General features: G+C 45.4%; 1 protein-coding gene across 8 annotated transcripts in view; it reads left to right on the top strand.

Moving 5' to 3' along the window:
- The window catches only part of ST3GAL3 (ST3 beta-galactoside alpha-2,3-sialyltransferase 3), a 195,720-nt gene that overhangs the window by 148,195 nt on the left and 22,798 nt on the right, over positions 1 to 24,727 (top strand). For all 8 annotated transcript variants that reach the window (XM_065841848.2, XM_065841851.2, XM_065841849.2 and 5 more), the window contains one exon: positions 19,754 to 19,900. In XM_065841848.2, the coding sequence (XP_065697920.1) occupies positions 19,754 to 19,900 (147 nt within the window). The remainder of the gene's footprint in view (positions 1 to 19,753; positions 19,901 to 24,727) is intronic.

Below are 24,727 nucleotides of genomic sequence, written 5' to 3'. Positions count from 1 at the left end.
AGCTTCTTGCATTGCATATTACTTGAGTGCTCTTGTGATTGGCTGCTTATCCTTCATTTCTTTGGAATAAACACCCTATTTTTTTCAGTTCTTGTAGGTGATGTTTTCCAGATCTCTTAATTCCTGTTGCTCTTTTGAATGCCTGCAGCTGATTCATCCATTTGGTAAAGAGCAGCACCCAAAAATGTACAGAGTACAGCAAATAGAGAGCAGGAAACAGCTACTTCACTCTAGCCTTGCAGTTCTCATTCTTTGCACATCCACTGTTTTTTCTGCCTTTCCCACAATAGCCCGGGACTGAAGTCCAGTTCCTCAGGACTCCAGATCTCAGGAGAACTGGAGAGCAGCTGCTTCCCCAGCTCCTCACCGTGTGCATCGGCTCCTCCTGCCCAGGGGCAGCACCGTGCACTCATCCCTACCAGTTCTTTCCTCCAGAACACGTCTCCAATTTGCCAAGTTCCTTTGGCAGACCTTTCCAGCATACCTGCCATTCTTTCCAGATTCATGTCCCCTGCAATTTAATAAACATTCTTCTGACTCCATCATGCAGGTTGATAACGAAAACACTAAACAAAGTTGGTTCCTAGGCAGACCCTAAAGCTATAACATCCTTCCATTTCTATAGCGAGCCCACTGAGAACTCTTCCTCGATAGATTTTTGGCCGCTTCTCAAATTGTATCACAGTAGTATCATTATTAACGTTTTTTGGCATGTTTGTGAAAGTGATATGTCAGAACCCTTACTGAATTCCAGTTCACGTCTTGCTTCTCTGCTATGATACTTTTTTTCCTGCATAAAGAAATACTATTTTTTATTCACTTATGATTCTTAACAAATCCACCTGGGTTGCTACTCGTCTTTGTTATTTTTTTCAGGTGCTTACAAATAATTAATCTTGCTATTCTGAGAACTGAAATCAAAGATCAACTCTCTTCCCTTTTTTGCCTCCTCAAGTCTAGGCGCTGCTTTCCTCCATTTTTCAGTCCTTTGACACCCTACCTGTTCTACACAAGTTCCCAAAGGGAATTGTTACTGGTTTTGAGGCTGCTGAGCCAGTTCATTGAGTACTTCAGGATGCGGTCCAGGTGACTGGAAAACATCTGCCTTGTCCTCTCTACTCTGATCTCTCTCTATTTGAGGCTGAGATCTTGCTGTCACTGGCTTTTGCTGCAAGCAGGTGGCTAGCACAGCTGCTTTTTCTAGTGGAGATAGATGCAAAAAGTGCTATCTTTTAGCTAGAAGCAGCAATGTGATGGAGAAATAACAGTGCTATGGGATAAGGCGTGGGTGTCTGTTCTGGTAGTGAGCGCTAGTATTTATATCAGTGTGTGGTAAGTTCAAAATTACAAATGCTTGCGCAGTGCACTCTGTGGGGAGTTTCTGTTTCCTTCCCAACTGATTTCCCAGAGAAAAGGGAGTTTCTTCCCTTCCTGGATTCATCTAGAGGCACTTGCTTGGCCTCGGAGCTCTGTGTTCCACTGCTGCTTTTCCTTATCTGAGATGAGGCCTGCTGAAGAACACGACTTCCTCAAAAAATGGGCTGAACTCTGCTTTCTAATGTTTCCTTTGCCCCCGACTGTTGATGACAACTGCGGGTGTCCGTGGTAGTGTCACAGGTAGGGAGACTTTGTGGATTCCTTCAGCCACCAGACCTGGAGCTGCTTGGAGCTGCTTCACCAGAGATTCTGGGCCAGTTCCTAGGAGCCTTGCTTAGTCCTCTATTGAGTAAGTTAAATCAAAGGGAGTTTAGCAGAGAAAGAGCCAATGAAAGGCGACTGGCTATTTATTGCTGGGGTCAGTGGTCAGGTAAGCTTATTCTCCCTGCAGCTGAGAGGGATTTGCTCTGTGTTATGTTAGTCTTTTGGCAGCACTTGCACGCTGAGGAAGGGATAAGTACTTTGTAGAGAGGAGGATTTTCAGGAGATGTTATAAGGAAAAAGAATCAGTGTGATTCAGAAGCAGCAACAGAATGGGGAGGCAAAGGGTTTGATGTGTTAGACACAGTCTGGTGCAACAGCCTCCTGGAGATCTGCGTGGTACTTGGTGCCCTCGGAGACACTACAAGCAGAAAGAGGAGCACTGGAATAGGGACCAAAGGAAAAGTAAAAGCTCAACTCCTTTTATTTCACGCTAAGCCAGAAATATCTAGAAGCGAATAAAAACTTGAGACAAGAGAATTATCTAGAAAAGGGACAGGTTTGGCTAAATATTCTCACTTCACTAGCAGCAAAACCAAGGTAGTTTCCCTCATAGAGTTCTGGGTGAGCTGGCACTGAAAATTCTGAGTCTGATAGCAAGTTAGGGCAGTACTGTATCACTGCAGAGTATAGACCTGCATGTAAGGGGAAATTTGGGTGAATCTAGGCAACTAAAATCCTGGTAATCTGATTTCGGTCATTTGACAAGTATTAGAATAAGCTGAAGGAGAAAATGATTGCACTTTTTGCAGGTAAATGGGGAAAAAGGAGTCTGGGATGGAGAAAGGTGACATGTTGAGCAGAGGGGAGGATTGCACGGTGCTGACCTAATATGTCAGTGTACAAGTGGAAGGGAAGTGGGCTGGAGTCCCACAGCCTGCAGTCGCGGGAACCCGTGGCTGTTGCAGAAGGGTCACAGATGTGAGTTGCCCGTGAGTCTGCGTGACTGGTCTGGCAGTGCTGGCTTGCAGTCATTGCTGCAAGAGCTTCCTGACACTTCCAGGCAACCTCCTCTGATGACACAGCTGCTGCTAGTGCTTCCCCAGTGGAGGATTGCTCAGGGACAGCCACTCGGAACAGTGACACTCTCTCCTGGACCGGTCTTTTTGCCAGGAGATGTAACCCATAGGTATTGTGACCCACCCTGCATCACCCCAGGTCTCTCAGTGCTAGAAGGTCTTCCTGAACACCCAAAGTACCAGGGGAAGGAGGTTTTTGGCCATATTCACAAAATCACAGAATCTTGGGGATTAGAAGGGCCCTGGAAAGCTCATCCAGTGCAATCCCCCCATGGAGCAGGAACACCCAGCTGAGGTTCCACAGGAAGGTGTCCAGGCGGGTTTGAATGTCTGCAGAGAAGGAGACTCCACAACCCCCCTGGGCAGCCTGGGCCAGGCTCTGCCACCCTCACCATGAAGAAGTTTCTTCTCAAATTTAAGTGGAACCTTTTGTGTTCCAGTTTGTACCCATTACCCCTTGTCCTACCATTGGTTGTCACTGAGAAGAGCCTGGCTCCATCCTCCTGACACTCACCCTTTAGATATCCATAAACATTAATGAGGTCACCCCTCGGTCTCCTCTTCTCCAGCTCCAGAGCCCCAGCTCCCTCAGCCTTTCCTCACACGGGAGATGCTCCACTCCCTTCAGCATCTTTGTTGCCCTGCGCTGGACTCTCTCCAGCAGTTCCCTGTCCTTCTGGAACTGGGGGGCATTCAACTCTGTTCTGCTGGAGAAGGATTAAAATAATGGTCAAAAACTGAAACTTTCACTGTTGTGTCGAGGGTAGATGTTTCCTGAAAGGGAGGAATCTGCAAGTGCCAGTTATGCAAACGAGCCATCGCTGCCTGGGGCTGAGGCCGATTCCAGGGTGGTTTGTTGCCCGTCATTAGTGAATCACAAGGAGCTCTCGTGCTTGCCAGGGCTCACTTCCCTGAACATCTGGCACACGGTGGCAAAGCAGCCAAGTGAGGGCAAAGGTTTCACTAGAAATTGGCAGCTCACAAACTTCCTTCTCATGTGGTAATGAGCCTGCGGACGCTTCCAGCAGGAATCTCTGCATCCTTTGCCAGGAGGAGTCACTTGTGCAGTAATTGCGTGCGGCACCTTGAAGCTCCCTTTGATAGTGAAAGTCATGGGAGCGAGTGAGCACCTGCCTGCCAGAGAGGCCAACTTGGGCTGTCTGGCCCTTGCAGGGACATGTCTCTGATGACTTGCACCCTGCAGTGATGCCATCTGAAAAGCAGTTGTCCTCCAGCAGATGTTGATACTGCAGCGTGTGGCTCTTGCTTATGGAGATCTTACAGCTGCGGCGACACTGGATAGGTTTTTTTTAACCTTTTATGTGGGAACTACATTTCTTCTTGGAGTCAACAGGTTACTTCTAGCCCTGCTAAAACATGTTACAATACCTTCCTGCCTTGATCAGGCTGCCTTACTGTGCTAGAGCCAAGGCTGGACTGCCGCCAGCGCCCTCACTGTCTGCTGAGCTTTTGTTTAGAGCTTCTCTTCTTCCATTAGTTAATGGCCTTGTCATGCTACGTGTTTGCTAGGGCAGACTGTGAACGTCACAGGCTCGTAGTACACTGCAGATTCCTTTGAGTCTGAAATAGCCTTGCCTGGGGGCTGTTCTGCATCCCTGAAAAATATATGAGGAGCCACCACGCTCTTCCTATTGGCTTGAGGAAAATAGTGAGGCTGTGAATCTGTTCTTGCTGTCCAACCCCAAGCAAAGCTTCATCCACATGTGTGTATTTCCAGCTTGTTTAGAACCTTGAGCAGGTGGTTTCTCTGGGTCTGAACTAGGAAAGGAGAACCTTCATTTTCCAATACTATTACTTGCCTTTGGTGACAAATGCAGTGGCCGCTGCCACTGACAGTTTCACTCCAGGGTCTGTTTCTGGATTGCAATACTTCCTTTCTCTTTCCTTCTCCTAAGGGCTTGTTGTTTTAAAATATTTTGTATACAGTTGGTCTTTTCAGTTCTGAAAGGACTGTGAGAAGGACTCTTCATTGGGTTTTGGTGGAGCTGTAAATTCCCCACTATTTATCTTAATGCACTATGATTATGAAGCTTGGTTATGGATTTGTGATGCTTGATCCTGTGCTGAGACAGAGCTCCAGCCCATCTGCTTAGAGATGTGCCTGGGTATGTGTTGCCTTGTGTCATCCTGCTCTCCTTGGGTTCAAGTAGAAGGGGACAGAAACTGGACTTGCTGCTCCATCATAAATGAAAGAAAGCTTTTGAATTGGGAAAGCTTACAGGTTGTCCTATTTTTTTCACAAATTTGAGTTTTCCTCCAAATAGTAATTTATAAATAATACTTTCAGAAGTATGTAATGTGCTGGTGAGTAAGGCAGGCGATGTGCATAAAGGACATGATGAGGCTTGCACCAGAGGAGAGGCAGGAAAGCCTTTTCAGGGTGATTGTCCTGTGGTCCCAGCAAACAGAGCAAAAGGCCATTACCACCTGCAGAGCGTGAGGGGATTTTTAGGAGCAATTGCTAGCAGAGAATTGCTTATCGCATCATCAGGATGGTTCAGTGCCTGTTTCAAGGCGGTTGAACCATTACTAGATGTTGAAGCGGAGAAAATGCCTTGTAATAAAGTGGAAACATGATGCAGACTCCTCTGACTGAGAAGAGGTGGGAGGGTCTGCATGATGTGTTCTGTGCAGAATATTACATGTTCCTTTGGCAGAGAGTAGCTGGGAGTTAGTTTGTCTTTGTGGAATTATTCTTGGGACAACACTGACTATTTTTTAGGTTTTCATCTGTTTCTGGCTGCGCAGAATGCTGGTCCGTACTGCCTGAGGGGTTGTGCTCCCAAAATCGGGACCTGCTCCCCCAGTACAGTGCAGGGGTGGGAATGGCCCGAGGGAACCAAGGAAGACTTGCATACAAAAAAGCAGTTCCTTCTTTGTAACTGGTCTAGGAGACCAGAGCCATTTCCAGAAGATGTAAGATGTATGAATGCTGGTGCCCTATGAGAGAAGGTCAGTCAGTTTTCTTCCACCTATGGTTAGAAGACAGGCTAGAAAATATATTGGTATGTTATATAAAATCTTACCCTTGCAGACCAGAAGAGGGAGAAGAACTTAGTTCTGTATTGTATAGCTTTTAACAAGTTTTTGGGTGGCACTGTGGTGAGGACCATACAGGAACCTCACTAGACAAATGACCCAGTTTGCAAAAATGGGCCTTGGGGGAGACTTCCTGGCCAGATTCCCAAAGGAAGGTTGTTGGTATGGAAAGTGCAGGCTGGAGCTTGCCCTAAATACATACCTGCATGCAACAGCATAATAAGATTAGGCAGGTCACTACATAGCTGAGAGCTGTTCCCACCCAGGCATACTTGGTGTATCTGTAAGTACACTGTCAGGCATCTGCTGGTGGCAGGGGCTGCCCTGATGCTGTTGCATGTGCCTATGTAGCATTTAATATTATCAGATAGATGCACGCTGGACAGTAAAGGTTGTCCACCTGGATTGGATCGTCATCAATATCCACAGGTGTGCAGCCACATTCACCTGAGCTTCTGGGGCAGATGGAGGAGAAAAAAATACCCATAAGTACACTCTTTTCTGGATGAAAAACAATCCAGCTGTCAAAAGTTTGTGGCGTATCTATATTTGTAGGAATACCATCATTGATTACCCCAATTTTAAACAGTTTCTCCTTATAATTCAAATAAAACTATGTTGGCATGCCTGCCCTTCCAGTAATTCCCTCACCATGCATGGGGTTTGTTTTTTTTTTGTCCCTTGCTTTGCTTGCTAATACCTAACTCCAATTTTCCTTGCATTATACCTCCTATTAAAAGATGAGAAGCATTTACTCATGCTAGGCTTCAGTAGTCCTTAAAGAACCTTTATCTCACATCTGCCAAGATAGCATCATCTTCATTTCTGACTCAGTAATCCTCATTGTAACGTGAAAACTGGAGAACTCCAGTCAGATTTGTATTCTTCTTTAGTTCCTTTTCCTTCATATCGTTATTAAATTAAGAGATCCAAGCAGAATTTGCCCCCTGAAGAGACTGAATAATTGCCTTAGCAGGGTATCTTTTCTCGCATTACCTCACCACCTTGCTTTATCCTGAGACAATTTGTTCCTAAAATTGTCATCTTCTAATATCTTCTGATGTCCGCTGCCATCCAACTGACAGGTGCTGCCCTTTCCTATTTGATATTTGATCACTCCTTCCTTCTTCATCCATGACTCAGTCGAAGTCAAAAAAGAGAGGTAATTTAAAGGGTTGTAGTTCTTCCACATCTCTTCATTCAAAAAGCCAGCGTGAGCGAGGGCCAAGTGAAGAGCTAGTGCAGCTGTCTCGAAAGACATGGGGAGGCTGCTCATGTTGCACTCGCCCTTTTTGGTAGGCACCAGCAATCTTCAGACATCAATATTACGCAAGTCCTGGTAGGTGCACGTCAAGGGCATAGTGCTTGTAAACTCAGGTTATACTGGTCAGCTACACTGATCAAAGGTAGGCTTGGAATATCTGAGGCAATGTAAAGAAATTTATTCCAAATCTGATGCTGTTCTTAATGAAACACACAATTCTGTGAACAACAGAAGTAACGAAATTGCCGTATTGCCCGTGGATTTATGTCCTGCTCCCTCATGCCTCCCTCAATACTCTCAGATTTGCCCCATCTCATAAATACCCAGTATGCTTCATCCTCCCTTTGATCCCTGACTACTGCCTGGTGGTTGCATGCTGGCCAAGACATGCTTGTTCACTAGCCCATACGAGTGTGATCGGGCACCTGGCCGACCAAATAAACAGATAAGAGCTGCGCTCGCACGGCATCATCTCCACCTGGCCTCCCATGCAGACCCGTGGGTGGTTCTTCCATCCAATGTGCATGGCTGTGCCACCAGTGCAGCCGTGCCTGCTGAGGATATTGCACTGCCCACATGTGCAGCAGATGTTCCTCTGTACTGGAGCAGCGCTTTGTGGATCCAGCACATGGAAGAAGTCAGAGAACATCTTCGACAGTGAAACTGAGACATTGCCCAGAGGGTATCAGCTATTCATGCAAGTGGTAGTGGAATAAAGATGTTCTGTGTTAACACTTCAGTAAAGAACTACAGGAATGATTTGAAGTCTGCAAAGCATCCCTTAGTCTAAGAGATTTGAGTTTGATTTATTTAGCTTATGCATGAGATTTTGGAGAGATTGACTTGTAGTCTCTATGTACCTAAAGGGAACATTTAATCTCAGAAGACTTTTTTAATTTAGTGGGAAGACGTATATCTGAAGCTAGGCAAACGACCAAAAAAGGCAGTGCATTTATATCAGTATAATTATTTTTGCTACATTTGCCCTGTAGACTTGATGAATTTTTCTTGAAGCCTTAAAACCAAGACTGGAAATCCTGGTAAAGTTCTGCTCCAGCAGTGTGAGAGTGCAGGGCTGGAAGGAGAAGTTGCTGATGGAGGGAGCGCTGCTCCCTGCTGTGCAGGACGCCCAGCAGGATGTCGGCAGGATCTCTCTTGGCCTTTTGAGCCGTGCTGATAAGAAATAGCAGAATGTGGTGGCTGGGAGCCGAAGCTACTGACACCTTTTTCTGAAATACAGACTTAATCCAGTATCTGGGAAAATGTTGTTTCCTGAGATTATAACAAGGGAAAGTGTAGTCTTACATCTGGGTAGGAACAACTTCAGGTTCCAGTGTAAGTTGGGGAACAACCAATTAGAGAGCAGTGTAGGGGAAAGGGACCTGGGGATCCTGGGGACAGCAGGGTGACCATGAGCCAGCACTGGGCCCTTGTGGCCAGGAAGGCCAATGGTACCTGGGGTGGATTAGAAGGGGGTGGTCAGTAGGTCAGAGAGGTTCTCCTGCCCCTCTGCTCTGCCCTGGGGAGACCACACCTGGAATATTGTGTCCAGTTGTGGCCCCTCAGTTCCAGAAAGACAGGGAACTGCTGGAGAGAGTCCAGCGCAGCCACCAAGATGCTGAAGGGAGTGGAGCATCTCCCGTGTGAGGAAAGGCTGAGGGAGCTGGGGCTCTGGAGCTGCAGAAGAGGAGACCGAGGGGTGACCTCATTAATGTTTACAGGTATATAAAGGGTGAGTGTCAGGAGGATGGAGCCAGGCTCTTCTCGGTGACAACCAATGATAGGACAAGGGGTAATGGGTTCAAACTGGAACACAAGAGGTTCCACTTAAATTTGAGAAGAAACTTCTTCATGGTGAGGGTGTCAGAGCCTGGCCCAGGCTGCCCAGGGGGGTTGTGGAGTCTCCTTCTCTGCAGACATTCAAACCCGCCTGGACACCTTCCTGTGGAACCTCAGCTGGGTGTTCCTGCTCCATGGGGGGATTGCACTGGATGAGCTTTCCAGGTCCCTTCCAACCCCTGACATTCTGGGATTCTGTGATTACCCAGGATGGGGCTGCACTCTTGGGTTTCCTTCTGACCATCCTGTTCTGTGACTCTGGGAACTCCTGTCCTCACTCTCTATGACCCGTTTATTCGCTCTGAGGAGCAGGACAGCAATCCAGTAATACCCTTGACATCTTTTCATGACAGTGAATTATTTGCTTCACCCATTTGTCTGCAAGGGTCACAGCAAAATGTTCTCTTCCTGGGGCACAATTAGGCAGACCCATTTCTGCATCCTGAGGGAGAAGCTTCACGTAGTCTGAGGTGAACAACCTCCAGCATCACACAGTTCCTCAGAATTTCCCTTCAGAAGGCATTACAGCACCACAGGATCCTGTGAGTCCGCCTGTGTGCAGCGTGAGGACTCACAGAGGTGGGCAAAAACACTGATTTGATTTGGTAAATAAAGTCACATGCTTTCCATCAATGGCTGAAAAAAGACTCCCCTTTCACAACTCCAGGAATTTTGCTATCTGCATTTGTTTTTTCTTTAAACTGAAAAAAAAAGAAAAAGTCTGAACAGTAAATATTTATCCAAGATGTGTGGTTGTTAATATGATCCAGTCTTCAGTCATTTTGAATGGTGTCATGATGACAGATGTTAATTCAGAAAGGAATAGATTGGACGATTTATGCCTGAAACACATGTGTTCCTTGGCGTGCTCCATGGATTTCTTGCATAGTTAGTGCTGTCTGAGCAATTTGTAACGTTTTCTCTGCCTCGAAGCACTGATGGCTCCAGGACAGGGGCTTGACCTTTATCTCCAATTTGCTATAATAAACACTGAGTTAACTAAACTCCCCATGTGCTGTTACCTTCGTCAATGTATCTCTCTCCCTGGTTCATCCCAAGAACGGGAGCTTCTTTCTGTAGAAAAGGAGGATGCTCCTGGATGCTCCTGATCTCCTTCCTCTCCAGATTCCCTCCTACCTTAGCACTCGCAGTTATTTAGCGTGAGCACTTGTCCTGATAACAGAAATGAAAATGAACCAAGCTCTGTGAAGGTAATAAGTAAGAGAGAGATTCTGGGAAGGCCTCACTTATTTTGGTAGTTTTTTGTAGTTGTGAATTTATGGGATGTGCCTAAGGGGTGTTTCTTATCTCCCTAGTTAAGGCTAGGTTTGCAAATGTGTTAGGTTTTGTTTGTTTGTTCAATCAGAGACATAAAATTGAAGGAAAGTGGCCACGCTATTGGGTGCACAAAGCTTTTGGTAGTTCTACCCACAAGTTTATCTCAGCTGGTCCATCAGTTGTGTTTTGGCCGTTTGCTGTGAAATGAACGCCTGGACTAGACGATCAGCACTATGACTAATTGGAAATTAACTCTTAAATGTAAACGCTCTTTTAGGATTGCAGTTTATTTAAATTCTCATATTTTAGGAATATTAAATAGTGCTGCTTCAAAACTCATCTTTTACAAGCACCTATTATTAAGGCAAGTCTAGAAAATAAAGTAGGGCAGGAGACATCTTCCCAACCTCTTGATATTTTGACCTGCTTTCTCCTCCTTAAGGAAGCTGAATAATTTGTATATATTCTATATGAACACTTAGTAACTATACAAATTATTTGGCTTCTCATTTCAGCAAAGATGCCAAAGTAGGAGAAAACAGATTTTCTGTGTACTCTTGCTGTAAAAACAATGTAAAAATATCCCTAGAGGCTCACTTTGAGATAACTTCAGAAAACGATGAGGGTTTCTAGGCCATAATTCTTGCTGTAGTGATCCTTTAGCTTTTTTTGTTGTAATGTGCCAAGAGTTTAGTCTAAATATGTGCTGTTTAACGAGACGTTGTTTGTATTCAAACTCATGAACCAGTTCAGCTCCCTAAAAAGAGACTTTGTTGACGGGTGTCCTCAAATGCCCTGGGATACCCTCATGCTTTGTCACCGAAGCCTGTAAAGAGAGCTTTTTGAATTGGTTTTTTTCATTCAGACATACTGTTTTAAGTGGAGCAGGTAGCCGTGCTTGGAGTTGGGATCACATGTTTTCTGTTACAAGCAACTGGGAAAATATTCTATCATTTTATTACACTGTCACCTTTGAGCTGATATTTTCCATGCCATGTATTTGGCACAGCTGGAAAGTTCAGCTAAAATAACTTAGCTGTCTCTTAGGATGAGGCTACTGAAAATTGACAGTTTTATGCCTGTTTAAAAGAAATAATAGTCTCCCGCTCTGTTTTGCTGAGATCCTGCAGGTCCTCAGGGCAGTGGCTGGGAATGGTGAGGCTGTGGCTCTCCTGTGCAACCCCCTGGCTCTGCTCGCTCCTGTTGTCCCAAGCGCAGGGTCTGTCCTACCAGCCCCCCTGCCCTGGCCAGGTGCCCTTCCCCATGTGGTCAGCTGGGACACAGCATCTCCAGGGATGTAGGAATAAGATAGGATTTACCTTTGAATGGCTTTTCCACAAAGAGATCGGGGCACAGACTGGGAGCAGGGAACCTGGACTCGCAGGACCCCGCTTTTCTCCTGCCCGCTGGGTGTAAATAGTTCAGGAGCCCTATAAGGGTGCATTTTTCCTTCCTTCCATGGCTGATCTAGAATACAACAGTTTACTGGAGCTTGTAGTTGCACTTAGAGGTGCCCTGGGTTTAATTGCTCTATTTGACAGACTTCTTCTTGAGTGGATTTTTTTTTTTTTTACATATTAAGTTATCCTTCAAGACTTTTTAAAGAGTTTCATGGTTGTAAAAATCAAGCTGCCAGAAGTTACGAAAAGCAAAAAAATAACATTGCGTTTTCAACATGAATTCAGTTCTCCTCTGCAGATGTTATCCTTAATTACTTCTTGGCTCTTTTAGAACACAGCTGTCTACCTAGTGGAGAGGGAAGACTGAGATTTAGAGTCATTTCTGTAATGCGAGATATTCAACCTTTGTATGAGTAGTATCAGAAGCTGTAGAAGATGATGTGGGTAGGAGAAAGAATGGTCTCCTGGTCACAGACACTGAGGATTCCTCTTGAGGAGGTGGTTTGGCCTTTAACTGACTAATGTGATGCTGGGCAAGTTAGATCAGAATTTCCCAAACACAGTTTATGTCTTGTGGGTGGAAATGCAGGAGAGTTGGGTGTTTGGCAGCAGTTGGGTGTTTGGAGTTGAACTGCGAGCTTAGCAAATGTTCTGAGAATTCCGCTTAAGGTGTCTGAAGTATAGAAAATGCAATGGAAACTGTGAGCGTTCATCTTTGTTTTGTCCTCTGTAAGTCGGTGTAATGCATGCCAAATATTGCAGAGATGCTCTAAATATGAAAGCACTGTTGGTAAAGCACTTAGATACATGGTGATATAAGAAAAATCTTGTGGGAAAATTAGAAAGTCACTGTTCACAACAGAAATCCTGAGCTGGAGCTGCAGGGCGGTACTACTTCGCGCACTTACTGACATGTAGATTTGGCCTTTCAACCGTGGTGTTCTTTTAATAGATGTTATATGAGTATGACATTTCATAAACAATGTCATAAAAACAATAGCAAAATAAAGGGCCTGGTCCCTTATGGGAATAAAATACCCTGTAAATCCTGCTGATATTATAGGGCCTGTTCTGCTCTGGGATTTTTCTGAAACTGTGCTACTTCAGATATTTTTTTCATTGAAGAATTATTTTTATTCACAGACCAAAAAAAAACCACAACACAAACATAAATTATCTAAATCCTTTTACTAAAAACTTCCGTCTTCCCTAAGATATTTCAAAACAGGAAAATTGCTTCAAATATTGGCTCAAAATCCAGTTTACATTTTGAACAAAGGAGTCTGTAGTACAGTCTATCCATCACCCTTTTTGCTCACAGTACAAACACGTCTTCTGACACACTGCATGTGAGCTATCATTTACGCTTTGACTTGTGAAACACGGTATTCATCAGAGTAATCTTTAGCTTTTCTCTGCAGCTCGTCTGACATGGTCCAAATTCCATTTTCTTCACAGGACAATCTCTTTCAACAGCGTTTTGTTATCTTACAACTGCAAACCATATTCTGCTCTCAGTTAAATGGGTAAAACTCTAGGAATACATTAAAAACAAAGGAATTCCTTTTCATTTACATCATAACGTAAAAATAAATTCACTTTCCTGACTCTTTAGAGCTGGTCTTGGCCTCATGCTACCTAGTGCTGTGAATCGGAAGACAGCAGCTGGTATTAGACCAGCAACACAGGAGGTGACATCTGCCCACATTTAGATGACCTGTAGTAGGTCAGATGAATTTCAAAATGCAGTAGGCCTATTTGTATATGCTTTTTCTGCTTATTCGTAATATATGCTTGCAGGTAAACGGTAGAGATTTCTTACTAACAGCACGCCGCTGTGTAACACACCAACAGCACCCTCGTGTCAGATGGGACAGCATCCAGCCCGGTGTGTACCCACGTGCCCTGTGGTTTACGCATCTGGCACAAAGTTTAAACTCTACAACCACTACTTGAAATTAAGTTTCTGTTCTCTTGTGGTTTTCAACCTGGTTATCAAGCCCAAAGAAACTAATCTCTGGCCTATGTAGTGGCTCAGCGCTACCAATGAAGAACAATAGTTAGATTTTGCTTTAAAAAACCAAACAAACCTCTAGTAGTAACGTGTGGTTTAGGTGCTTTTGTCTCCATCATGCTTTGCTGCTCTTTGCTGCTGAAAACACTGTGTAGAAAATGTATTTGGGTTTCATGCTGAGAAATGTTATAAAAAGCTAAATTTGGTGGGTTTACAACCTGTCTGGAGTTCTCTTGGGTGCTGTGAGACTGTTGGGAGATGAGGAATGGGGACGGGGACAGGGGAATGGCCTGGGAAATTGCAACCATTTGATTTTAGAGTTGGTCAGTGAGAGGGTATTTGGAGAGAATAAACAAAAATGAGAAAAGATAAGAGGTATCATATTGTTAGATAGTACAAGAGCTGTGCATCTCTTTTGGCAGTGGGACAAAGCGAAGGTGAGGGAAGGGCTTGAGCGCAATCTGCAGTGTTCCTGCGTCAGGCAGTGAGCGCTGTTCAGTGGGGCAGATAAGAGTGGAACAAAAGGCTTTAGACTCTAGAGCGTTTCTAGACTCCAGAAACTGAAGATAGGAAAATTCAGAACAAGTGCTGGCCATTGGAGCCATGTACAGAGGGTGGTGAGGGGTTCTCCACTTTGAGGATATATTTGAAGTGTGGGCTAGTGGGTCTGGCAGTTGACCATCAGCCAAGACTGCAGGCCCTCAGCACGTCTGTTCTTGTTGCTAAAAGTTCCCTGTTGCTTTGATAATCGGTGCAAATGATGCAACTTAATTTATATTACCGCTTGTAGAAGAGCGTTTTCTCCATGTCTACTTGACCGCTGAGAAATGCAGCATTGGCTGATAAGATGCTTCTTTTCTAGTGGAAGCACACCTTCCACATCTAATCCAGTTATGCCTGAGCAGGAACCTTTCGAAAGCCTCTACAGATGGATTGCAGCAGTCCTGCTGCACCCCGTGTTTGTGTGACAGTGAGTGCTTGTGGATGACGGATATAGAATAAACCACATTCCAGCCTAGGTGGGGGCAGAGATCCCAGTGAACTATGTGCTCCCAGGCATGGTGAGGTCTTGTGACTAGTATGTCATCCCCTGGCTTTTTCTTTCCCTCATGCCCTTCTTTCACTCCATTTCTGGTGTTATCAGAGTTTGAAAGAGCAATAACCTCCATTTAGCTCAGGTTCCCTCTCCATTTTTTTCATCCTTCTTGCTGCTCTGCAGCAGAATGTTGCACACACAGACTTTATTTGACTTTGTGGTGTGCATAGCTGACCTTTGCAATCTCCCTTCCCATCAGATTTACAAGTCTTCCAGAGCAATGCTGCTTGTACTGCTAAATCCAGTAGTATCACAGAGGCACTAAGAAGCAGCATCTGTGTCATCAGGATGCAGCAGCATTACCCCTCATTTTGCTTAGTATTTTAGAAATGTTATTCTGGGGGACTCAGCCGCCTTCTAGCTGTTTGTATCTTCTGTTGAGGTGTGCTTCTTGGCTAAGGCTTCGAGTTTCCACATTTCATTTTAGTGTATGTTGTGAATCTCCTTGGTAAATCTGAGAACAGGAGATGGAAAACTGAATGGAGACAAAAATAGTTTACAGCCAGCTGTCCTTGTTACCCTTCAGAATTCTGTAAATGGATGGAACGAGGGATTATAGCTGGATTGTCTTCTCCCTGTAGCTATTAGGTGTGCCCTGACATTTTTTATCCCTTCCTCATAACCTGCCATCTGCGGTCGGTCGTGTCTGTACCCCTGTATTCCTGGAGTGGTGTTTCTACAAGGGCTGTTTCTGCCTCTCTCCCTGGCTGAGAGCTGTACAAGAAACTGGCTTGAAAGCCCTGGCCCTTTTAAATTCTTTCTACTTTTTAAGTAGTCTTCTCTAAAGCCTTTCATGATGTCCTTTACTACTCTACAATTTTGAAAGCAATCCAAGATTGCTTAAAAATGCCATGGCCCTCAGAGACTTGCTCTTCAGTGGTGTTTTCCTGTCTGCCTCTCTCTGTATTGTTTTTATCTTTATGCTTACGCTATAAGCTCTTTTGGCAGCTCTTAGCACCACGAACACTGATCTGTGACTGTGGCTCCATGTGCACAGTGATGCCAAGAAATAATAAATGTGAGAGCTTAACATGGGGAAACACAGTTTCCATCCTGGACCGTATGGTTTCCACCTGAATGCCAGGAGGTGATGAGGTACTGTAGGAACATCACCTAGGCAGTTTTCAGACTTGCTTTCTATCATTAAGATAATCAGGAATGGAGGTATTGCATTCTCAGAGGCTCATCCTTAAGCACTGCAGGCTTGGTCACAGTAGCGGAGGGGATGCCCCCAGCCTCAAACTGTGAGTCTGAGCTCCCAGATCTGGCAGGAGAAGCCTGATTTCCCTCACAGTGCTTACTGCTCCTCCCAGCCTAAACAAGGACAGAGTTCCCCAATGGGAAGTAATTGCTTTGGAAACGTCGTCGAGCATCTGTCTCCAATCAGACCCAGCACCGCACCATGCGCGGTGGCGGCCGAGCAGCAGCGGTAGCGCGGAGCCTCGGAGGGGCTGCGCTCCCCATGCCGGAGTCCCCATGGGCTGCAGCAGGGGAGCAGCCCCCGGGGCTGGCGGTTGTGATGCCGCTCTGCTTTGGAGCTGCAGGACAAAACCACAAGGCTCGAGATGTAGCTCAAACCACGAGGCTGAGAATTTTGGTAGTTATAAGGCAGGAAAACAGCTTTTAGTTCTTTAGCCCTTTGCTTACTGTGTAAGTGGAAATGTGAGAGCTGTTTGTTGAGACTCTACATTTCTCCCTAGAATTGTTTTAGAAACTACAGAGGAAAAACGTACCAAAATGGAAGATTACCCTCACTGGTAAAAGTTGCAGGGGAGAATGTGGAGCACATGGAAATGAGACAGAAGGGACACACCAGAGCGATTTCAGAGCTGTGTGACAGGTGAGGAAAGCGGTCAGGGAAATCACCTCTATGAGTGAAAGGACAAACAGACACAATGAAGGGACCAAAGTGGACAAGCTATGTTCTCAGCTATGGATAGGGTTCACTGGCATTGAACTGGACAAGAGGAATCACAGAATGTCAGGGGTTGGAAGGGACCTGGAAAGCTCATCCAGTGCAATCTCCCCATGGAGCAGGAACACCCAGCTGAGGTTCCACAGGAAGGTGTCCAGGCGGGTTTGAATGTCTGCAGAGAAGGAGACTCCACAACCCCCCTGGGCAGCCTGGGCCAGGCTCTGCCACCCTCACCATGAAGAAGTTTCTTCTCAAATTGAAGTGGAACCTCTTGTGTTCCAGTTTGAGCCCATTACCCCTTGTCCTACCATTGGTTGTCACCGAGAAGAGCCTGGCTCCATCCTCCTGACACTCACTCTTTATATATTTGTAAACATTAATGAGGTCACCCCTCAGTCTCCTCCAAGCTCCAGAGCCCCAGCTCCCTCAGCCTTTCCTCACACGGGAGATGCTCCACTCCCTTCAGCATCTTTGTTGCCCTGCGCTGGACTCTCTCCAGCAGTTCCCTGTCCTTCTGGAACTGAGGGGCCACAACTGGACACAATATCCCAGGTGTGGTCTCCCCAGGGCAGAGCAGAGGGGCAGGAGAACCTCTCTGACCTACTGACCACCCCCTTCTAACCCACCCCAGGTACCATTGGCCTTCCTGGCCACAAGGGCCCAGTGCTGGCTCATGGTCACCCTGCTGTCCCCAGGACCCCCAGGTCCCTTTCCCCTACACTGCTCTCTAACAGGTTGTTCCCCAGTTTATACTGGAGCCCAGGTATGGTCCTGCCAGTTCACAGAGCATTGGGAAATGGGCGACTGTGATACATGTAATTATCTTTCTGAACAGCTCAAGCAACTGCAAAGAATGAAAGTCTGAAGTGTTTATAACCTTTCTTTTTTTTTCCCTTTCTAATATTTTGTATGTGCTGTGAAAGCCACTTAAATCCCAGAACTTCAGTAGAATCTCTTATGAAGTGTGCATCCAAACAAAAGGTGGCTTTTGTCCACTCTGAATATCTTGCAGACCTTTGGTGTGAATTGTTTGCAAAATTTAGGCAATGCCATATTTAGAGATGCACGTGAAACCATAATTCAACTTATGAATTTATTTTACTTTCAGGGTCACACGCTGTTTTTCCAGGGTGTGCCTGCTTAAACCCATGATAAGATGGTTTCACTGAACGAGTAGCTGTTAGAGATTTTTGTTTATCATATTCATTTCTGTGAGACCTGGAGCGTAATGCAATGCAAGTAACGCAAGTGGAATCTGTGATTTTTATTTGATTTAACTTTTTCCCCCTCCTTCCCTGGAAGTGAAAGACCTCTGCTTTACATGTGCTTTTAGGAAATTCCAAAGGTTTCATATTTATCCAGTTTTTAATGAATTTTCGCAAGGAGACAAAACTCAGCTGACATGCTAAATCCCTCAAATCCCTTGGTCAAATGGATTTTGGACTTTATTAACGTTTGTAAAGTTGATATCTTTTTCTAATTTTTTTTAATGGTGGGATCGCTCAGTGTCTGAAAACGTCACATTATAATGGAAAGTGTTAGACTGCTCTGACACCAAGGATTCTTTCTAATTCAGTATGATGAAAGAACGTGAGTGTTAATTAGGATTTTTTTTTCATTTAGGGTCCTGAGAGCACTTTGTTATTGTCAGAATGCAAACTTAAACTCACAGGATCCTTGTGCTGGTCAGCAAAAGTGTTTGGGCAGCTTTGAGGGGGAACGTGGGATCAAAACAGGACAGCAATGATATTTATCTTAGTCTGTTGGTTTGGATAACAACATGCATCCTCATCGAGTTTGCTGTGTTAATGCCTTTCGTAAGGCAAGAGCCATCGACCGGTTTCATTCTTCAGGATCTGCAATTCAGCAGCCAAGGAAAACCGTGGATTTGTTCCATAAAGAAGCCTTGGGAAGGTGTTTAGCACCACAGAGTTGACAGGAGCCACATGCAGTGCAAGGAGTGTGAAACACAGCAGGCAGAGGCTGCGGAAGAATTACCATCAGTAATTACACGGATAATTACTACTGGGCAGGGGAGGCTCCTGAGGATTGGGCAGGGGATCATCAACATTTTCCACAGGGCTTTGAAAGCAACTATGAAGTCACTGTTAAGCAGCAAGCACCCAAAACTGGTGTAAATGACGACTTCCAAAGCACATGCGGTTTATGTAGAGTGTGTCGTCTGCCTCTGTTGATGGTCATGGAGATTACAGGGAGGATGTTTCACTGCTCTGAGAAGGAGGTATTAAATCAGGCTACCCTGCCAAAACTCTTGGTTAGCAGATTTAAATTCCTGCCATCCTCCATGTGCCTTGCTCTGAATTTTTAACCCGAACAGAAGTGAAATGTTAGAATGTAATTGTTCTGGAAGTCCCGTGAACAAGTAGCCTCCAGTTATTTTCAGGCAGTATGTGCTTTACCCACTAACATCTGGACCAGCAGGAGCAATGATATCGAGTGATGTGGCTGGGCAGCGATGTCTAGCAGGGCAGCAGTGTTCAAGGCCAATGTTCTCCCATGTTTGCAGGGTAAAGGCTTTTATTAAACAATTTATTGGGAAGACATAAAAGACATACTTAGATGGTTTTTCCCGTGTACCATGAATATGTATGGTCCTTCACAAGACAAGACGGCACCTTTATAAGCTTTTGGCTTAATTCACATAAAACCTAAAAAAAGAGAGTGAATCTAGGATAAAGTGAGAAGCATGTAGCTCACACTGAAAGTAGAGCTGTGTGGTCATTTTTAGCTCTTTGAATGTTCTTAAAAGCATTTGCTACCCAAGGGTACATCCCCTTGGAAGCAGGTGGGAGTGATCACGGCTTGTGCTGGACAGCTTAAACCATTGACCAAACTAGCTGAAGTGCTAATAAGAGTGAAGAGATGGCACCAGGGAGGGGTCACCTGTGCTGAAGCCCAGGCCTCTCTGTCTTCCTCACACTCTTTATCCAGACTAACTCAACTGCATCTGCACATGCTGCTGTCTGCTCTCCAGGACATACCCTCGCACTACAACCTTGTACTAGTACCTTGTGGTGGCGAGACAGGGACAGTGGGAGCTGCTGCCAGTAGCGTTTGGGCTTGTATGTTATTAATAATAATAATAGCAAACTGCTGTCTTTTGCATACAATTGTATTTATTGTTTTATCTTGCCTTTTTCTGTTACCAGAGTGCCTCTGATGGTTTTTGGAAGTCAGTGGCAACCCGCGTCCCAAGAGAACCTCGTGAGATACGTATCCTGAATCCCTATTTCATCCAGGAGGCAGCTTTCAGCTTCATTGGACTGCCTTTCAACAACGGCCTGATGGGCAGAGGGGTAGGTATAAAGTGGAGCAAGAAAAACCAAGGGGAAGGACGAGACACTAAGCAGCAGAGCAGGCTTATGCTGTTCTTCCTTTTCCTTTAGGCTTCTGCTGTTGGACATGGAAGGGAAGGGACTTTGGCTCTTTCATGGTGGCAGCACTCAGGCACCTTAAGGCCAAGGCAAGATCCATCCTTGCTGGTACTCGAGCTGCTTTTCTGGAGGCAGCTCTGAGGCTCCCAGCATGACCTGGGTGGTTTTCCGTCACCCACAGCCTGCCAGAAGGTCACTTGTTTGTGTGGGTGGAGGGAGTTCCTTCCCAAAAGGAAGAAGGAACCCTGCTCTCTGCACCCTCAGCACATCTGGAAGTGGTGTGGGTCTCCTTAAGGGTCATGCTACCATTTTACAATTAACTGTCCTTGTGGAAACTGCAGCCTAAAATTACTGATGTTGCACATCTCGTCCTGTGTCCCAGGCTTATAGTAAAAGAGGGTAAAGGTTTGGTTTATGTGGCCTTTGGTAAGAAATTCTGATCTCACAGTGGCAAGTTTTAGATGTAAAAGCTTACAAAAGAAAACAATGTTGAACACAGTTTTAGGTCATTGTCATTAACAGAATACTTTCACGGTTATTCTAGTATTTGTCACCCTCAGTGCAGCTTTTTGGAGTGTTCATGGAGTAGGTGGTGACTTGGTTTCTCTGGATTACTCACCGTGACACTGTCCTCAGAACCTATTTATATTTGCTCTACCTAATACATCGAGTCATTAGAGAAAGTATTACTTGGGTGGGTAAATTACTCATGTACACATGTGATATAGTTGTTGATAAAGACCACACGTGACATTTTTGGGCACATTAGCACAGCTGACAAACCCAGAGAGAAGCACTTTCGCTGAACAAGGTCTGCTTGAACTGCCCCAGCACTATCCTTCCATTGTTATCAGTACATAAGATGTGCCATGTCGCAGCACCATTTTGGACTGCACAGATTAGTGCCTCGTTTTCCATGTTCTAATTATATCGTGAAGTCTTCGTAAATATTGGAGGCATTTGTTTTGTGCAGGTCAGATGGGTGAGTGCCTGGAGACAGAAAATTCACATCTTTAAATGCAGTGTGCAAGATGTGCAGACAGATTCAGCCACATAGAATGGGTCTTCTGTGAAATGCATTGCTGCGTATGTATCTGTAGAAGTTGTCATGGGGTTCTGGAAGCACTAGATTTTTGCTTTGTGCACTAAAGTTATCTTATCCTAAATATCCCCGTCAGCTAGTAAGTAACTTACTTCACATCTCTGCGTTCTCCAGAACTTACCCTTAGAATGATGCGGTGTTGATTTGTCTTCCAGAAAATCAGGACTGCTGCCCCAGTGAAGGACAGAAATCATCAAACTTTTGCCTTTATTTTCTCCAGATTGGTTTTTATTTTTAAACACGTTATTTTAATACACAAGATATTACTTAAACTGAGAGGAGAAAGGAGAATCCGGAAATGAAAATGCTGTGAACTGAAGTTTATGAGGTTTTGATAGGTTGTTTAACACACATCAGATTGGGAAATGAAGGCATCTTAATTGAAACCTGATGTTTCACTTCATGAAAGTCCATTCAAGCATTTGAGAATAGTTTATGGAACTTTAAGGCAAGCAATCTTTGCCCGTGACCCCTGCTAGATTGTGTAAATTGTAGTTTATTTCTTCAGATGGGGCAACGGGAGCTCTGCAGGTGCATCTGTGGGGCCGGGATGTTAGTGAACCCCGTGCTGGCTGTGTAAGCTCTAACATAGTGGTTCTGTCAGAGTTTAAAACTAGAGAGTATTTCTAGCCTTTGGGTACAAATTTTACTGCAGACATCAACTATGGACTCTGTTGTGGAGCTGCTGTGGCTTCACACTTCAGGGAATGCCGGTGCATCAGTATAAATACTTCAACAGAAGCTACTGTAAAGAGGAAATAAGAGTTTGAGCGGGATCCTGGTGATACGTGGCAATCAGTGCCTGTAGATGAAGAATCCAGCTCTCATTCAAGATTTGAGAGAGATCCAGCGAGATGAGTGAGGCAGCTTGAGCAAGGAGAATTGCTCCACGAGAGACAGCGTGACCCAGCCACCGCGGAACGTAGCTGGTCGGGTTCAGGGTCGTGCTTTAGAGATGAGGGACAGCCTGGAAAACGTTACTCAGGAAAGAAGCATGTGAACATGGAAAAGGAAAATGCTGAGGTCTAGTAAGCAAAAGCACAGTGAGCAGGATATGTCCAGGGTTTCTCCTGGGGAAGCAGGATGGGGGCGGATGGGTATGGTGGGCAGGCAACACACAGGAGGATCAAGGCTGTGGATGCCTTAGTAATCAAGGCCAACACGAAATCCTCATAAAGAGCAGTAATATTCCAGTCTTCTTTGGTTCTGGTGCCTAAATAAACTTCAGTGGTTCTCTTGCACACCACATATGGTAACAATGTGCTGCCAATTAACTTTGTAATTTGGGAGCTTTTTCAGCAACGTTGAGGAAAGCTAGTGAAATAGTTTGGGGCTGATCTCAAAGCGTTTTTCCAAGGATTCAATAAAGGGTAAATGTAGTAACATCCTCTGCTTTGATAATATAATTTGGGCCAGATGATTCTGGTGGATAGCAGGGGGTACAACTCAGATGTGCATTGTGATTGTGCTTGTGGCATTAGTAGCTGGAAGTCTGAGCAAGAAGCAAAACTCATCACACATAATGAACAGTGACTTCTCTGTGTGACCAGTAAAGTTTCCTCAGCCCGTTTGCCGGAGACTTAAGAAGAGGGAGAGCTGTTTCCTAGTACACGTGAACTTCTCTCTTCTTGGGATAAACCGGTGATAGAGAAAAACTTTAGTTCAGGATCCTAGCAATGTCTGGGGAAAATTAAATGTTAATGCGTGAAGATGGTTTTATCAGTAAAGAAACAAACTACTAAAGATCCTCTCTTTGATTAAAGAATCCTCTCAAAGAGTGGGTGCAGGCTTGGCTGTCTCACCAGGCAAAGGTGTGTGTGTGTGTGATTTATGTTTAGGTGGAAGGTCTGTGCATACAGGTCTTTTGGGCTTGAAACCAGACCTCACTGGTATTGCAGCTGGCAGTTCAGGCGTGCAATAACCTACCTTACAGTGCAAACAGGTTACTGGGGGACAAGCATGAACGTCAGTTCAGAGGTGTCATTGCCTCTTGCAAGTACAACACCAGGGATGGTTACTGCCATGGTGCTTTTTGCTGCGTAGTGAATAGTCCTGTCCACTCAGTAGTGCTCAGAACCATGAGAGCAGGGGCTTCCTGGCTCCTCTTGGAACCCTGAGCATGGTGTGAGGTGGCCAGAAGAACATTTCAGATGTCACAAAGTATCAGGACTCTGAGGACTCCAGTGTGGACTGTGGTGTTTGTTTCTCTCTCTCTGCTGGTGCTGTGCATCCATGGAACTGCTTATGATTTAACTTTTTATGAGATTAAGCTCTGCTGCCGGGAACCGTAAGCCTTTGGTTTGTTTGTGTACTGGAAATGGCTGAATCTATAGACTCCTTAGTAAAGAGATAAAGCATCCTCTGGACTCCACCCAGCCTCAGCACCAACTTGGTGAAGGAGGCGCCATGTCCAGGCGGTCTTATCAGGCACCTGGCCATGGATTAGCACCTCTGCAGAGTGCTGACAGCCCACATCTACTCAGGGATTAACCTCTGATGATGGCGCATTAGTATGTCTTACTTGCTGTTGTGTGGTTTTGCCTCTGGGCCCGCAACCTGTCTGGAGGTGCCAGTGGTGACCCTTTGCTCCTCAGGCAGCTTTTCAGCTCCCCTGGCTGGTCATAACGACCCTTCCTCTCATTAGTATTGGCCCTGGTGCCAGCAAGCTTCTTCTCTCGGGCTGTTCTTGTGGGACTGTCGCTGTTTGAAGGCCATGTCTTGGGACCCGTTGGGTCTTTATGGAGCAGAAGAGAGGTGGGAGATGGCAAGAGCAGAGCAGTCACCACCCATTCTTCCAGATGCATACTTCTCCATTTTTTTTCCACTCTGATGGCATCTTCTAAGGCAGATAGAGGGACACGTAAAGGGCCACTGCAGCTGCCATCAGTTAAATGTAGAGTGTCAGTGTAAGCTTTGGGTTTGCGAGACAGCACATCTGCTCCATGGGCTGGACTGTTCAGTCTGTTACCACTGCAGTGTGGTCGGTCCATGGGCTGCTGGGGAATGGACACTCAGACAAGCCATTCTAGGGTAGCAGGTAAATGCACACCAGCCACTTCTTGGTAAATGCCTAACCATGTGCTGCTACACATGGTAGATGCAAACCAAAGAGAGTTTGCTATTCAATGAAAGAGTATGTAATGAATTCCCATTTAGCATAAGGTGAAGCATATACCACAGAACAGCTAGCGCATAGTAAAGTCGTGCCCTTGCTTCCCCTCTGTTAAATCATTAAGTCCTTAAGAACATGCATTGCACAGGAATCTGCTCCATGGCAAACGGTGAATCAGAGCTTGGGCATCAAGTGAGATATGGTCAAAGATATTTGATTTGGGCTGAGTCATGTAGGAGCTCAGCAGTTAAAGGCAGAACAGAAACCTGCTAGACCAGCAACAGGCCCCTTGCCCTTCCCCTTTGCTCTGCTGCAGACCACCAATTCTGGAGGCTCTTTCTTGCTTGCAGCAAGGGATAATGAGGGCAGGTGAAGAAAAAGTGTTGGGGATGCTCTGCTTTGTCTTTTGAAGCGCAGCTGATTCTGTGTGTGGATGGAGATGGCTGTAGGAGCAGCACTGTGGGTTGTAAGCTCCTGTGATGGGAACCACTCTGCAGAATACCAGGCACTTATCTGCTCACAATAAGTGATGCTA

Source organism: Patagioenas fasciata, chromosome 6 (genome assembly GCF_037038585.1).
Source record: "Patagioenas fasciata isolate bPatFas1 chromosome 6, bPatFas1.hap1, whole genome shotgun sequence".
NCBI classification, from domain to species: domain Eukaryota; kingdom Metazoa; phylum Chordata; class Aves; order Columbiformes; family Columbidae; genus Patagioenas; species Patagioenas fasciata.
Note: the sequence above shows the minus strand (reverse complement) of the source record. Positions and strands in the feature narration are given on the sequence as shown.